Here is a 16115-nt window from a genome sequence, read left to right as displayed (position 1 = left end):
GAAAAAGATAGATAAGTCTCCCATCTATCTGGCTCTTCTGCATCCACCGTTGTTTCCTTGCGGTGAGAGCGGCGGAAGAAGGATAGTTGGGTGCACATGCAATGCCCATGCATGCATTTACTACTCCGCAGCCGTGGTTGGCAAGTGTCCTGTAATTGTAATGGCATTCCGTCTTGCTATAATCATTCTGGAGGCCAAACAGATGCAAACCAGCTCATTCTAGGATAAAGAAATGATGCACCATGGACAAGGAATAAGCACTGCTAGGCACATCACACAAAAGCTGAGCTCCAATATATTGCATCTCTTTCGTTCATCTATATGCTGCTATACAAGACATGAAAGGATTTCCTCGTTTTCTTCGACAAAATGAATTCCCTGGCTCACTTGAAAAAACAAAAGGATTGGATCTAGTGTACAACTAAAGGATTGGATCAAGAGCATCGGCACAGTACCACGTCAATTTTGAGTTCATTCTTTAGGCTTCAGAATCCCAGTCAACAACCACTGATCGGCACGATGCATGCCCTGGTTGCCACAATACCTACACTTCAAGCCTTTTCATCGTACAATCACATCTTGTGACTGTTGCTTCCATACATCACACGGTTCTAGCTCAACCTGCAAAAGACCGTGCCTGTTATTAGACACTTGATGTTCACAGATTTGTAACTTTAGTAAACACAACTTCATTGAACAGTAAAGTTTATAAGAGGAAAGACTGTGCTATGTCCTTAGGCATTTATTTTTCAAGTTTCAACGCTTTCTCTAATCAAAGCATGAGTTTGGTGTTTTCAAGCGAAGACACAATATAAAGGGGGAACAAGCCTTCTTGACAGTTAAATACGACAGCACACAAATGGTTTAATAGCACCAGAACTTTTCTGAAGTTAATAGACAGTCCTAATGTAGAGCCAATGAGATCTTCGGTGGTGCTGGGGCTGCCGACCTGGCACAGGAGAGGAGGGGGGAAGGCAACACTGGATCGATTAGTCTAATGCCATGAAAGAGTATGAGCTTTGGGGAGAATACTCAGCTTAGTTTATTCTCATGTAGCCCATAGGCTTATATAGGTGTACACACTGTGTTAAAACAAGAAATGAATTAATCTATCTATTCTAGGAAATAGATCAATCTCTCTAATCTGTACAGCTGTACTACCATATGTGCAAAACCCTAGAGAGGGTGGCCGGCGGCTGGGAAGTCAGGGCCGGCTGGGCCTGGTGTGTGTAGGGCCGGCTGGGCCTGGGTATATATTCCAACAATTCCAATGTAGCAAAGCAGGAAATCCAATTACAAAAGCGTTGATGGACACAATGATTAAACCTAATGTAGAGGCAACCAGGCAAGCTTAAAAAAATGTAGAATACCTTATATGGTTTATTGATCCACTGGAAGACACAACCACGCGCCTCAACATTTTTTAGCATATGGGGAGGCATCATGGATTTGAATGCTGCATGAAGCTTCACTTTTGTCAAACCACCACAGATCAGAAGAGCAGCTATCAAGCCATTAGGTGTAATACCCACTAAATGTACAATGGTCATGTTCTGCAAGCCGCATATGCTACAAAGGGAAAGAAGTCCAATATCGGTGACCGAACAATATGACAAGTTTATCTGCGATGAGACATAGATGTTATCGGCACAATTGTAAAACATGTTGTTACTAGATTTCAGTTACAACAGAAAGAGCTCATACCTGACGGAGGCTATGAGAGAACTGGGAAAGGTAAAGCATCCCAGCATCATTGATCTCAAAGCATTTCTTGATATCAAGCTTGGAAAGTAGCCTGCATCCCATTGCTATTTCTGAGATTCCAGAGGATGAAACCCTGGGGCAGCCACGAATCTCCAGCGTATGCAGCTGTGCACATTTTGAGAGTGACATCAGTGAACGGTCTGTTATTCTTGTACAGTAGGACAGATTGATAGACTCTAGCATTAGACAGCCTTGAGCAATTTGAGTAACCCCATCATCACTAATTCCTCCAGACCTGAAACAGAAACTATAAGTTAGTCCTAGGACAAACAAATAGAATAGAAAAGCACAAGGCATGTCTAATAATAACCTGTACAGATCAATATCCCGGAGTTCTGGGCAGGAATTTCCAATGTAGGTAAGTCCTTCATCACTTATCCTCAAGCATATGCCAACTTTTAGGCTTGAAAGTTTGCTGCATCCAGTGAGAGCTTTCAACCCTGCACAGAAAATATCCATAGTCAACTTTATGTCCATTTACCAAAGAATATTTATATATCCAGTTCAGTAAAAACCTTCATCATCCAAATCACTGTCAGTAAGGTCCAACTCTTCCAAATGACAACAGCGCTTTCCAATCAGTTGGAGTCCTTTACTAGAAACATGGCCACAGGACTCCATTCTCAGAGAGATGAGGGAAGTGCATGAACTAGTGATGGCAGCTAGTGAAACATCAGTGATATTGCGGCAACAAGTAATGTCCAGCTTCAGCAGATTCTTTAGTCTTGACACAACAAAAGAAAGTTCTGTGTCTGTCACTCCAGAGCTCCTGCTCAGACTTAACTCCATAATAGAAACACAAGACCTTCCAATGGCTTTTAGTCCATCAGCCATGAATTTGCAGCCTTCCAGCTTCAGGGTCCGCAATTTAGCAATCCTTTGGAAGCCGCTCACCAGAGAAGGAGTAACCTGCCAAAAGAAGGATGCAAAATAATCTGGAGGAGCTCAAGTTATGCCCAGGTGATACAATAATACAACTAGATGATTAGCTACTTACAGGACAGCAATGTGAAAGATTCAGTTCCAATAGATTCGGTGTTGATTTCACTAAGGATGAAACTCCCACTTCAGTGACATTCTGACAATTTGATATATCAAGCACCTGCAAGGGTACAACCATTACTTGCAATCTCAGTAAGCAGAGTTAAGTGGTGCTCTTTATGTGAAGGCCAACACATGTAATAGTACAGCATGACTAATTCAGACAATCGTATAGAGTTCAGAACCTAACAATGTGTGCTCAAGCAGAATTTTTCAACAAAGATCTTATAAGTTTCAATTGAAGGTGACATGTTGCTAACAGGTGGATCAAAATGGCCTACTTAGATGATTACCTGTAGTGATTTGTTGCGATCTTTCTCAAGACTACAAAGGGCATCATCATCAATTCCAACACACCCCATCAGTTCCAACACTTCAAGATCGGGTAGTTTCATGATGGCTGGAAAGCAGTCTTTTGTGATCTGCAACGCAAGATACGTTTCTATCAGTCCAACATGATAATTGATAAGTGCGTTTGGTACTCACAAAACTAAATCTATGGCCACAAAATGTTGAGACAAGAAGACAAGGTGGAGTTGGCTACTACTGCTTGTGATCCTTTCTTTGATGCAAAGATGATTTGCTGTGTATGGATAAGAGCGTCTGCAGATCAAGAACAGGATACACTGCAGTGGTCCAATTCCCTAAGCACTAACTGAAGCCAGTACATGTAGCAAAGGAAAAAATGTTTTCTTTCGCACTGATGAATTAAGGGGGGAAACCTCACGCCTTGAATCTTTGAAATCATGAAACGCGTGGACAGGAAGAGAAAAAAAAATAGAGTTTTCCTTCGGCTTGGTCAAAGAACTGAACTGAACTAAAAAAAATCAAGAAACCGCACTCACCATGGTGTAGGAGAGATTCAGGGTCCTGAGCTTCTTGCACTTGAGGGCGAGGAGCTGAATCCCTAAATCCGTGACCCCAAGGCACCACTTGAGCGAGAGGTCCCTTAGGTCCGGGCATCCGACGGCGACGCACCCGAGCCCCATGTCGGTGACCGCCTTGCACCGCGACAACGACAGCCTCTGGAGCCGGCGCATCCGAGCCACCTCCGCTGCCGCGGCGTCCCCAAGATGGACCCCATTGGCCAGGTCTAAGTCGGCGAGGTCTGGGCAGGCGGCGGCGAGCGCGGCGAGGCCGGCGGCGCCGAAGCCCCTGGAGCGGGAGAGGTCGATGGCGCGGAGGGATGGCGCGGCGGAGGCGGAGACGGCAGCGAGGGTGGCGTCGGGGACGCGCGGGCAGAGGGAGAGGTCGAGGCGGGAGGCGGAGGGGTAACGTGCGAGCGCGGCGGGGAGGAGGCCGGCGCGGAGCGGGCGGAGGAGGCGGCGGTGGCGGGACTCGGCGGCGTGGCAGGCGCGGGAGGCGAGGGCGAAGGACTTGAGGGCGCGCGGGTCGGCCGCGGCGACCCGGTCGAGGACGAGGAAGAGGAGCTCGTCGGCGAGCGAGTGGAGTGGTCGCGGCGGCGCGGGGGCGGGGGAGATGCTGCGGCGCTTGGGCTGGTGGTGGGCAAGCAGGGTTGCCATGGCCATGGATTCTTGGCTGCTTCTTGAGGTGGTTGGAGGGAAGAAATGGAGGAGGAGGAGAAGCGGCGAGAGGTGAAACTGAGTTGACGAGATTACCTTTCAGGAGCGGCGACAGTTTTCCATGTTTGCCCCTACCCTCCCATCTGAGATCGGCGGTTAGAGGGGGCATAACGGGAATTACTCACTAGTGTACGGAGGGACGGTACGGTACGGAGGAGTACCAGGCGGGGGCAGAAGGGGAAATAAAAAAAGAGTGGAGAGGCAAGTGGGGAGGGGACGATGCGGGGGAGGAAAGGACTGCACCGTACGTACAGTCGGGTACGAAATGTCAAAGCTAATCCTGACACAGACATGTGGGTCCAGGACGCACCTGTGGCTCGTTAGTTGTTGACTGGCCGCGTGCTCCCTGGGGACGGCTCCGTTCCGTTCCGGGACAGCGACACGCAGCAGCCCGTTCCGTTCCGTGGGTGGTCCGTAATTTACAAGGTACGGATACCATTAGCCACAATAATTACCTCGCCAGCAACAGCAAATAAAACTCTGACCAGTTCATCAAATAAAGAATACTGTCATTTAGCTATTATTCCTACCTTTCCAGCTGAGCCCTACTCTGCCAAAGACCATTTAGCTGTACACAAAAAATATGCTTGCCCTAGTAAAAAAAAAAAGAGAGAGAGAGAAAAACTCGTGTGAAATTGTATCAAAATATGGGATGCTAGGATTCGAATATTTTGCTCTGCAATGGACAAAAAATATTGTCATGGAGATAAAGAATTTTCTTGGCAATTGAGTGGCTTTCAAATGTTGGAAGAGTGACGAGGAGCAAAAGAATGCTAGGTACTTGTCGATTAAAGACGTACCTACCTGGTTCCACTCTGATGAAGAAAAGCATAGGTACTCACTCGAATAATATTGTGCCCTGACTTGAAAAGAAAAGAAAGGAAGCGACGAAAGTAGCCACCCGCCCCAAGAGAGGCGTTAAAAAAAACTATTGTGCTTCATCAGTAGTCACCTCACCCTGATAAGCACTCCAAATGAAAAGTCATCACGGAATGATCATGATCATGAGATAGTACCTCACAAGGACATTGACATCCCAGACAAAACAAACAAACAAACATACTGTGTGAAAACAGATTCCTGGCAACCAAAACTAACAAACAAACAAACAAATCCCAGAGAATTAGAAACTCCCCTGATCCGCCCCTGATTTCAGGCTCCAGGCCCCCTAGCTATTGTGCTACAATCTAATCTCGTGGAGGCCGCATTTGTTTTGCGATTTCAGTGTCCACCGGTCAAAGTCATCCTCCGATCCGATCCATTGTGGACAAGATGCAAACAAAATATCAATTAGCTAACAAAAGCTTTCTTTCCAGTACTACTAGTGCCCGTGAATCCAGACTGCAGAGCACATCCATGAGTGTTATGTTGCGGTCAACAAGTGATTACATCCACCAAAAGGTCAGTCTACCACAGGGTTTGGTTTTCCATGCATCATATCTCAAAACGAACACTTCTGGTTTGTAGGACCAAAGCTTCTCTTATGGAATAGCTAGTAACTAATTGCTCAAAGTAGAATCTAATGATGCATTGCATGGCTTTCCTGAATCAACCCTTTAACACAACTGACAACACCTGCTAGCAGTAGCGAATGTAGGGGCGTTACAACTGCAGGAGGACAAACCCCGCGCAAGCAAAACAATAGTGCAACTCAACTATGCAAGTTAGATAGGCGGTGCAGTCAAGATCAGAAATTTGTCAGCCTAAATTACGGATGACTTCAGAAACGATTCCATTACTGTAACAAAAGTAGTCAATCAGAAAACAGTAGGTGGTTGAGTGAAAATGAAATTACGAACATGGGAGTAATAATTGGTACTAAGAATGAAGAAACATTTGCACTCATTACAAGTCTGCATCAGATACTAAAACAACCCCTATTCAGGATACACACCTTGATAAGACCAAAAAACGCTTTGGTCTTATTCCAGTCCCGCATATCTGGACCTCAGCAGCAGGTTCCGGCTTTCCTACAAAATAATATGAACAAAGGATACTGGTATCAACTTCAGAAAGCAATTGAAGAATAGAGTGAAAGAACAGACATCAACAACTGATGAACAGATGTCTCCCGTTGACTCAGCAGTAACTGAGGAAGGAGACGAAACGAACAACAATTTCTAATCAGAGGGTAAAAGCTTCAAACTTTTTGACGCAACGCAGGATTAATCTTTTCAGAGAAAGCCATTCGAATAACAATCTGTAAGGGAGAGAGAGTAAGCGTTTGTGGTACTTTAGGCCTTGACTCCTGCCAAAAAGGCCATAAGAAGGCCAACTTATGGGACCCTACGAAGCCTAGCTTACGGGGTAATTTTCACAGGGACCTGAATGTACACAGCGACAATGTAACAAACCATTCAAATAGCTATGCGTAAGAGTCTGGAACTGAGATTTTTTTTCCTTTCCCCCTTATTTGTTCTTAATTGTTCATTTTTCTTGCCATTGTTAGGTGAAAAACATTGGTGCATGATGAATACGAGCACTGCTCTTGAATTCTAATTAGCCTGCTTTGAAAAGAATACTTCACTCCAGCAGATGGCATTTTGTTCCCTCACACGTGAAACTGAGACACAATCTCAACACATTAACGCCATCGAAATACAATAAATACAGATCCCTAATGCCCATCTGATGTGGCTTAGTAAGTTTTATCAAGATTCCAAGAGTTACCAATAGATAGTGCCCATTTAGCCCGTTACGATACTAATGTATGCAACATTGCAACTAGTTTGAAAATTCAAAGAGTGCACGGAAGACGGAAAATAAGGGAGCTCGATTCCTGGCACAGCACTGACGCACAGGGGGCAGGGGAAATACCCATCATCGGATCTTTTGGCCGTGTCCGTATCTGACAAAAGAAAAGGCCTATCTCCGATGTCGTGCACCCTGCGCCAGGCTAGCGGTTTCTGATCATCGCTCTCAGAGAAGTCCATCTTGTAGACATGTATGGCGCCAATATTGTCGGGATCAAACTCCAAGAATAAGATGCAAGCAGCAAAGAGCTCCTCCTGGGACTCCACCAACCAGATTTTGCCGGAGCACATATCTTGAGGGAACTTGAGGTTAGGAATGTCAAACTTCTCTTGTCTCGATTCTATGGATGTGAAGTGCACCTTTCCTTTGACTTTTTTGGTGGGCGTGGAAGAATTGCGCTACTCCTCTGGGAGATCGTAGTGTTAGATTGATCTCTAACCCTAACTGGACCCAACGGCCCAGTTGGGCCCTTGATCAGCGCCCTGATCGGGGGCGCCCAGCCCACTATGGCTGGAGGGCTCCTGTCACCCTGCGCTATATAAAGAGGTAGGGGCTGGCGGCTCTCTTCACGAGGTTCGACTGAGCCGTACACCCCACCAAAACCCTAACCCTAATCCGATCTAAGAGGGGCGCAGCCAGTGACGGGAAGCCACCAGCCACGCCGCCCTGCTCCACCACGTCGACGGCTACACCGACACCGTTCCCGACCGTCGTTGCCCGTACGCAGACTCCATCAACGAACGTGATGGAGGCATCTGGGTTATCTGCCCCAGAGGTGTCAGGTTCGTCCCTCTACCTCTCCTCTCTGTCTCTCTGTCTCTCAGTATAGATCGAGTCCTACGTTTTTGATTCAATTGATAAGCTAGAAGTCTCTCGGGTCTACCATAGATAGATTCAATAGTTGCAACACGTAGTCGCCGGTGTCGTAGCTGCCCCCACCTTCCGCCGTTCACCCTGCAGAACCACATGTCGGGGTCGGCGATGTCTAGGAGCACGACGCCGCAGCGCAATCCGGGTCGGTGACGGATCTGTGGGTGAGCACGCATTTGCAATTTGCCATCCATTCAAAAAGAGCATCATATACATTTTTTAATCGTTTGAGGTATGCAAAAATCTTTTTTAAATCAACCACGTAATAATACTAATCATCAGCAAGTAGTAGATTATGTATTAACCGATGTTGTAACCAAAGGGGCAATCCATCGGGCGAGTACAGTGCAAAGGTAAACCATGCAATTGTTTCAGCACCACAGTAATTCATCGATTACCTTTATGTTGGTCTTGTGCGAGAAGCTCTGCAATAGCTGCTGAAGCTCTCGCGATACCTTTTCGCTGACTCAGTAGAAGATGGCGACACGGTGGCGTTGGTGAGCTGTGGCGCGTGAACCAGTTGTGCACACGCGTGCTGGAGGCGACGTCGACACCGTCGGTGTGGTTGAGCACCTGCAGCGATAGGTGGCTGAGTTGAACTGAAGTACAAACAGGCCAGGTAAACTACAAAGAGCTATTCTAGTAAAAGAAAACTAGCGTGTGCATCTCTGAAGGCTCAATAAATCGGAGGAGATTCATCAAGCAATGTTAGGCTAAATAGCTGATGGAATCGAAATGGAAGAGGGGATAGGGGAGGGTCGTACCATATTGGACCTGAGGAAGACGGTCTCGCTGAGCACGATGACAGATCTGGACTCGTAGAGCGACAGCACGTGATGACGGGTGCCCGGCGGCTTCGCAGTAGAGTGCATGTACTCTGCGTATGGCACGGCGCCGGCGATATCGGCCCGCAGCCACGCGAGCGCCGCCTCCATCTGCGTAGTGTGCAACACCTTCCACGCCCCCTTCACCACTAGGCTCGTATAGTGCTTGGATTCACAGCGCCCTCGCTGGAAGAGCGCAGGCCTCCATCAGCTCCACTGGCGCGCAGGCCTCCACCAGCTTCATGATGGCACGAACCGCATCGCCGCCGACGTAGCCTGCTTCGAGCAGTTGAGGCAGCGCACAGCCGAGGCTGACAGCTGCCTCAACTGCTTGTGCGTGGACACATGTCGCACGTCACGCAGATGGAGCCCGCGCCGTGCCATATGCAGAGTACATGCACCTCTGCTGCCAAGCCGTCGGGGCACCTTTTGTCAGCGAGACTGTCTTCCTCAGGTCCGATATGCTACGACCCTCCCCTATCCCCTCTTCCATTTCGATTCCATCAGCTATTTAGCCTAACATTGCTTGATGAATCTCCTCCGATTTATTGACCCTTCAGAGATGCACATAACAATTTTCTTTAAATAAATAGATTTTTCATAGAAAAAATTAAAAAATAGACGTCTGTAACCCACTGAGAGAGCTGTAGCCCACTGAGAGGGTCCCACTGAGAGGGTTGCAACCCTCTGAGACGGTCAGCTAACTACCCTCCCAGAGGACAAAAGATCTAACTACCCCTCAGAAGACGGCAAGAGGGCTAACAGCCCTCTCAAGAGGCGGTTAGACCCCTTAACTTACTCTGAGGAGGCGGTTAGGCCCGCGCGCCTCGGCTTCCGGGCTCCCCGCAGTCACGCGGTATTCTTCTTCTACAAGTTCTAGTCCTACTCGGCCCTCCTCACTATTAAAGGCAAGAGCCTTGGCCTTCCTTTCCTTGTTGGATTCGGCAGGCAGAGAGGAAGAGGGAGATTAAAAGAACAGGAGACTCGACGCAGATTGCATCGACGCAGTCCCCATCTAGTCTAGTCTACCATCGGGCTGCTGGATCTGATGCGCCTCATTCCCGTGCAGCGTCAGCGGGACCAGGAGCACCGCCGCCGGCAAGCCCAAGCCAGTATTAAGCCTCCTGCTCCTCCTCCCTCTCTCCCTGATGGACAGGGTAGTTATTAATCTCTTTTCATGTAATTTCTGTGCATGCCAAGGCCAGGCGGCAGCGGCTTGTTGCAGCCTTATCTCTTGTCTCCCTGATGGGCGGACAGGGGAACAAGAAAGACATGGTTGCTGCTTCAGATGCGCTTCTTTCTCTATGGAGGGCACAAAAAAACTTCTGTTATATTGTATATTGCGATTGCTGTTTAGTTTCTTGCAGACTAATTTGGTGGATACAAAGATTGTACCCCTTTCGTGTTTGATTGAGTAGGCTAAGGTTCCCCACGCATCTCCTTATTGTTTTGATGTGAATACACACAAAAAAAAACATTTTTTTATTGGGTGGAAGGGGATTTCCAGAGGAATAAAACATCTCAGGGATCAAATAATGCTACCAATGTGTTCAAGTTAGTAGGGAAGCCAATTCCTTGTTTAACCTGTATAGGTAAGATCCTAGATGAACCTTGTCAGGTAGGAGGTCAAAGGTGGTTATCCAAGAGTATATCGATCGCAATGGCTGGTGGCCTACACCGTCTTGTTCCTTTTCTCTTGAACTAGATTGGTGAGACTTGGGGGGAGACTGCTATGCTCTGCAAACAAAAGAAATATATATGCATGCTGAACTGAAGATTTTTCCCTTAAACTGAAAAGAAGTTGGTTTCTTTTACAAGTTTTTAGTGTTGTTGCACAAAAGTTGGACGACAGAAAAAATGGACTACTCTGTGTGCGTTGGTGTGCTCGAGTTTGCTGCTTTGTTCCTCAAATGTCTGTGTTGTTCATAACCATGCATGTTGTGCTGCAGATGGATTGATTGCTTCACGGGCTAAAAGAAAGGGCTCACCCTGCCAACGAGATGACGATTCTCAGGGTGGTGAAGTACATATATATTCAGGACCAAGCCTTCCAGAGGTACGGCATAAAATATTGATAATGGAAAAGCTTAGTACAAGTAAAGCATCACGATGACTACTTGAATTGCACAAATCAGTGAACAAATGCTAGCTGAATAAAGTTTATGAACTGATATGTTAATACTGTAATCTCCTACAATCCTACTGCATTGAAAGCTTCGCTTTTTTTTTCCAACTGTTGCATAATTAACTTTCCATTACAAAATCGTCTTCATAAGTTCATATAGTATTTGCTCTAAGCATAATAATGTTGCAACTTGCAACCATCTTCAGGCCTCCAATGCATAAAAACCGGTGTTTCTTAGATTGGGAGGTTCTCAAGTTACCATCAATGGCAAGCACTTGACATTAATCTCCATACCGTCTCAACTTCCTTAGATTGTACAATCTGAAAGAAATCAGTGTTTTCTAACAAACGTGACATGTTATCTCCATTAGACCATTACAGGCAGTCCATTGTAATTTGTGAGCTGCATATCATTGTAGGACGGCATTCTTTTATCTGGTCTGTTCAATCTATTATCTCATCAATTTAGTCACTAAGGCTTATGTCACATACTCACGTATCTTACACTGTAACTGCAAATGCAAAGAAACAAATATTGTTGAGCACTACATGCCTGATTCGGGTAAGAGTATATTTTTCTAGTAAAAGTCAAGTATAGAGTTCATAGTTTTTAATCAGGCCACTGAAATTCAGAAATTGTTCTTTTTTCAAGTAGCCACCCTGAACTCTTTGTGCAATCATGCACATAGCACCTGGGCCTGGGTTACAATGTTACTCCATATGTTACTTATGGTTTTTTTTTTCTTTTTTGCTTTCATCTGAATCTACCATTTGCCTTTACAATTCTAATGTTGAACTTTTCCCATGCTTGTGCATGTAGGACATCTGGCATCATATACATTCCCTGGTGCCAATGCGAGATGCTGCCCAAGCCGCCTGTGTGTCTCGTGCCTTTCTACGTTCCTGGAGATGCCATCCCAACCTCAATTTCAGTAATGAAACATTGGGCTTGAATGAAAATGCATGTGGAAAGGATGAATCAGGTAGAGTTTTCTACAGCAAAGTTGACCACATTATGAAAAGGCACTCAGGGATTGGCGTGAAGAAACTTAAGATTCAGATTACTTCAGATTTTAGTGCAAAGGACTCTTGTTATCTCAACAGTTGGCTTCAGACTGCTGTTACACCAGGGATTGAAGAACTCACACTTATACTGATTCCGATGAAGTCAAAGTACAATTTGAAGGCAAAGTACAATTTTCCATACTCACTTCTATCAAATGGGAGTGGAGACTCAATCCGGTATCTTCACCTTGGCTGTTGTTCCTTCCATCCTACAGTCACACTTGGTTGTTTAAGAAGTCTGACGAGACTGCATCTTTGTCAGGTGCGTATTACGGGGGACGAGTTAGGGTGCCTTCTTTCCCATTCTTTTGCTTTGGAGCGATTGGAACTCAAGAGCTGTGATTGGATAGTTTGCCTGAAGGTACCTTGCCTACTGCAACGGCTCAGCTACCTAATGGTATATAGTTGCGCCAAGCTGAAATTGATAGACAATGAAGCTCCAAATCTCTCCAGTTTTTTATTTGGAGGAGACAACACGGTACAACTATCACTTGGAGAAACTTTGCAAATGAAGAACCTAAACATGGGCTGTTCCGGTTCAGTTTTTTATGCTCGTGCTAAACTTCCATCCACCATGCCAAATCTCGAAGCTCTTACCATATATTCACGCAAGGAGGTATAACCGTAGACTAGTGATACGTATATCTTATGATACTACAGCAAGTCATAGCTTGGAGCTTAATTAATCTAACCTCTTTATGCAGAGGGCCCACACACCAATGCTGCATAGCAAATTCATCCACCTAAGGCACTTGAGTATTGCTCTTAATGGATCACCCTTTTCCCCGGCCTATGATTATTTGTCTCTGGCTTCCTTTTTTGATGCTGCTCCTTCTCTGGAGACTTTCGACTTGGATGTGAGTCGCTGTTCATACTGCTATGGTATTAGTAGCTGTGGTGAACCATCACTTGAAAGTTATTTTTTCTTTTCTTTTTCATCATAGGTATTCCAGCGACGCATGGAGCATGTCTCGATTTTTGCAGATCCTGCTGATCTCAGGCAGATGCGAGAACTGCACCATCACAACCTTAAGAGTGTGAAGATCACAGGATTCTGCTCTGCGAAGAGCTTGGTTGAGCTAACATGCCATATTGTTGAGAGTATAACATCACTTGAGTGCTTGACATTGGAGGCTCCTCAGAGTATTCTCAGGTGTTGTGCGCCTTACAACAAATCTGGCAAATGCTCCCCAATGGCTAGGGATATTCTCATGGAAGCTCACAGAGCGGTCTTGGCTATCAGAACCTACATCGAGCCTAAGGTTCCCTCCACAGTAAAGCTACATGTTTTGGAGCCTTGCAGCTGCCATGCTGTTGAACTTTAGATGTCATGTTTATCTTAATTGTTCAATGTTTAATTATCGGAAGTGTCCATTGTTTAGTTGTAGTAGTATTGCTTCCACTGGTGCTGTCACCCGCTTTATGGCATTGCTCAATGTTTAGCTTTGTAATGGTACATGGGTTGCTCACAAGTTATGAACTCATAATTTGATAGTACCTTCTATTAATAACTCTGTACGAGTGTGTCTTCCAATTTTTTATTAATAAATTAATAATTTCGAAATTAAATAAATAGTAACACGATGAGGGTTAACAAATTCGTCGAAAACTGTTCGAAGTTCGCGGTTTTCAATGAGTTCACGCCACATTCAGAATGCAATCGTATTTCGGTCCAATTCAAATTCAAAATTCAATTTTTTTTGAAAAGTTAACAAAATTCGTTTGGTTTCTACTTAATTCATACCGATATTCATGAATTTCGAAGAATTTGCGGGCCACTGCATTTCGGTAGCCGAACGAATTTGTTAACCCTGAACACGATGCATGCATATCTCTTACTAATACTTGAAAAACGTGAGACCCGCGCCTGCTGACCCTCCACAAGATAACCCTCGATGACATAAGAAAATTGGTAATACGTACAAAAGAAATATGTTGAGTAAGACATTACAAAAGCATAATATAATAAAGCACATCACCAAAACAGCCAATATAGTCGTACTTATTGCAAACATCCAGCATATCAGGACTGCAACTGATCACTTTTACAGGAACCTGCACTCATCAGTCTAAGAGGGTTAACAGAAGCGAACGGGGACCGAAAATTGGAACCAGCGCATTCTTCAAAAACCGGAGAATTCGGTCAAATTCAAACGAATTTTATCAAATTTTCTAATTGAGTTTGAAATTGATCGAAAACCGCTCGTTTTCTAAATGCAAACCAGACCGAATCGATCGAAAACCGCACATTTCGACCAGTTTTCGTCGCATTTGTGAATCCTGAACCTAACCATGTGCAGATCTAAGCCAACCGATTGTACTATACATCCAATTTTCTGCTGTTCTATCAAAATTGCCAGTTCAGAGTGCGCATATCGACAGAGAATAAGAGATACTCCTAGAATAGTATCTCACAGGAAAACTAAATCATAGAAAGCCTGAAAATCAAGATATGTAGTACAGGAAAATTAGTGCCTGCTCAGACAGTAAATATTCTTCCTAAGCTAGTAAATAAAACAAAGTCCTATTTGCAAACATATTGGACTAACCAAATTCATAATGCCTGAAGAAAAAAGATCAGGAGGCCTGAACGCACCAACATAACCATGGGTGATCATACGGAGAACATATTTCTGTGTCCAGGATTCACAGGTGACCTTAAGTGGACTAATGTATAATGGAACTATATTCAGCGGATAGCCATACTAGAGTTGCATAGAACTATACTGCCATTTCAACCATGCAAGAGTTGCATGGAACTATATTGCCACTTCACAAAGCCACTTCATCGACACACATCAGAGGCAAATTTCACAAGTTTAGTGTTGCATAGAACTATATTGCCACTTCACAAAGCCACTTCATCGACACACATCAGAGGCAAATTTCACAAGTTTGGTATTCATAACATCAAAATCTAGGAACAGTGCCTTACATCTCTAGCTTTACTACTACTCATCTCGTCATATATGCAAAAATCTCTCCCAAACCTATAGGAACAGTTGCCTTACATCTCCAGCTTTGCTACTACTCATCTCGTCATATATGCAAAAACATCTCCCAAAACTATAGGAACAGTTGCCTTACATCTTCGACTTTACTACTACTCGTGTCGTCATATATGCAAAAACTTCTCACAAACCTATAGAAACAGTTGCCTTACACCTTCACATTTACTAGGGACTCGTTATCTATGCAATTGCTAAGCAACCAAGACTCCAAAACTGAATGTACCACAAAAAACCAACTAACACTACACCAACGAACACTACTCCTTGCTTGGAATGAAGACCACTCACTGACATCGTGGGACTTGACATCGTCTTCACTCGTCATTGATCTCCTCCTCGTCGTCGTCCTTGATCTCCCCGTCGTTGGTGAAGACGAACGTAGACTTCAGACAGTCATCAACGCGATCTGCGATCTTGCCGATCCTCCCAGCCAGCCACTCCGGAGTCTTCTTCCCAGACAGCACCATACGCGCATCCCTGGAGAGGGAGTTGGAGAACGGCGTAGCGAGGTCACGAAGCTGTCCTGCGGAACGCCGACGGAGCGGTACATCCCCATGCCGCGGCTGCGAAGGCGGCGGAGGGCTTGGAGGTTGGCGGCGTCGTCGATCAGCGTGGGCAGGATCTCGTCGGCGACGGTGAGGAGGAGCTAGGAGAATCGCTGCACCTCGCGCAGGAGAGGGAGGCCGAAGCAAACCCAACCAGCCTGCTCCTTGGCTTCGAGGACGCGGAGGTACTGCGCCGCGTGGCGGAGGCAGACGGCGTCGAGTTGGACGATGTGGGGCTCGGCCATGTGGGAGAGCGCCTCGAGCTCGGCAAGGGAGCCCACAGTAACCGTAGGGAGGGCCATTGGGCGGGTATGGGGAGGACACCGGCGGCGGTGTGTTACCGAACTAAAAGGAAATCGACAGGTCTATGAATCAACACAATGGCTTTGATATCTCCTTTCAACCCATCTATAAACCTGTTAGTAATTACAGCTCTACTGATTGTAGGGTTATGAGCTAACAACTGGTGAACAATATCATCAAATTTTCTATATATTCAACCACACTTCCAGTTTGAGCAATATGAAAGAACT

General features: G+C 45.6%; 2 protein-coding genes and 1 pseudogene across 9 annotated transcripts; 1 reads left to right on the top strand and 2 right to left on the bottom strand.

Annotated features, from left to right (window-relative positions):
* Nucleotides 1–272: 272 nt before the first annotated feature.
* Nucleotides 273–4563, bottom strand: LOC133886240 (F-box/LRR-repeat protein 3-like). Of its 2 annotated transcripts, XM_062325986.1 has the most exons (8): nt 3651–4538; nt 3099–3227; nt 2762–2866; nt 2280–2673; nt 2075–2204; nt 1705–1999; nt 1371–1622; nt 273–621 (listed from the first exon to the last, which is right to left on the bottom strand). In XM_062325986.1, exons 1-8 carry the CDS (start codon nt 4332–4334, stop codon nt 562–564), a joined length of 2049 nt encoding a protein of 682 aa, XP_062181970.1. In that variant the 5' UTR covers nt 4335–4538; the 3' UTR covers nt 273–561. The 2 variants fall into 2 exon arrangements, with proteins under 2 accessions (XP_062181970.1, XP_062181971.1); XM_062325987.1 differs by lacking the exon at nt 273–621 and having other exon boundaries at nt 1378–1569; nt 3651–4563.
* Nucleotides 4564–6702: 2139 nt separating this feature from the next.
* On the bottom strand, nt 6703–8947 carry LOC133887230 (uncharacterized; annotated as a pseudogene).
* Nucleotides 8948–9684: 737 nt separating this feature from the next.
* Nucleotides 9685–13540, top strand: LOC133886238 (uncharacterized). 7 transcript variants are annotated; one of them, XM_062325983.1, is made up of 6 exons: nt 9685–9948; nt 10042–10171; nt 10786–10892; nt 11782–12642; nt 12731–12883; nt 12971–13540. In XM_062325983.1, the coding sequence occupies exons 2-6, from the start codon at nt 10141–10143 to the stop codon at nt 13349–13351; spliced, it is 1533 nt and encodes a 510-aa protein (XP_062181967.1). In that variant the 5' UTR covers nt 9685–9948; nt 10042–10140; the 3' UTR covers nt 13352–13540. The 7 variants fall into 7 exon arrangements, with proteins under 7 accessions (XP_062181967.1, XP_062181962.1, XP_062181961.1 ...); XM_062325978.1 differs by having other exon boundaries at nt 10037–10111; XM_062325977.1 differs by having other exon boundaries at nt 10037–10171.
* The last annotated feature ends 2575 nt before the right edge of the window (nt 13541–16115 follow it).

Source organism: Phragmites australis, chromosome 12 (assembly GCF_958298935.1).
Source record: "Phragmites australis chromosome 12, lpPhrAust1.1, whole genome shotgun sequence".
Taxonomy (NCBI): Eukaryota; Viridiplantae; Streptophyta; class Magnoliopsida; order Poales; family Poaceae; genus Phragmites; species Phragmites australis.
The sequence above is the reverse complement of the archived record's forward strand: the minus strand, read 5'-3'. Positions and strand labels throughout refer to the sequence as shown.

Excerpts from the sequence above, each read along its gene's own strand:
- LOC133886240 (XM_062325986.1), bottom strand. The coding sequence starts at position 4,334 with ATGGCCATGGCAACCCTGCTTGCCCACCACCAGCCCAAGCGCCGCAGC. Across the intron at positions 2,205-2,279 it reads CAGTGATTTGGATGATGAAG|GGTTGAAAGCTCTCACTGGA; the intron begins GTTTTTACTGAA and ends TTTTCTGTGCAG. Across the intron at positions 2,000-2,074 it reads CGGGATATTGATCTGTACAG|GTCTGGAGGAATTAGTGATG; the intron begins GTTATTATTAGA and ends TTTCTGTTTCAG.
- LOC133886238 (XM_062325977.1), top strand. The coding sequence starts at position 9,885 with ATGCGCCTCATTCCCGTGCAGCGTCAGCGGGACCAGGAGCACCGCCGC. Across the intron at positions 10,893-11,781 it reads CAGGACCAAGCCTTCCAGAG|GACATCTGGCATCATATACA; the intron begins GTACGGCATAAA and ends TTGTGCATGTAG. Across the intron at positions 12,643-12,730 it reads CCATATATTCACGCAAGGAG|AGGGCCCACACACCAATGCT; the intron begins GTATAACCGTAG and ends CTCTTTATGCAG.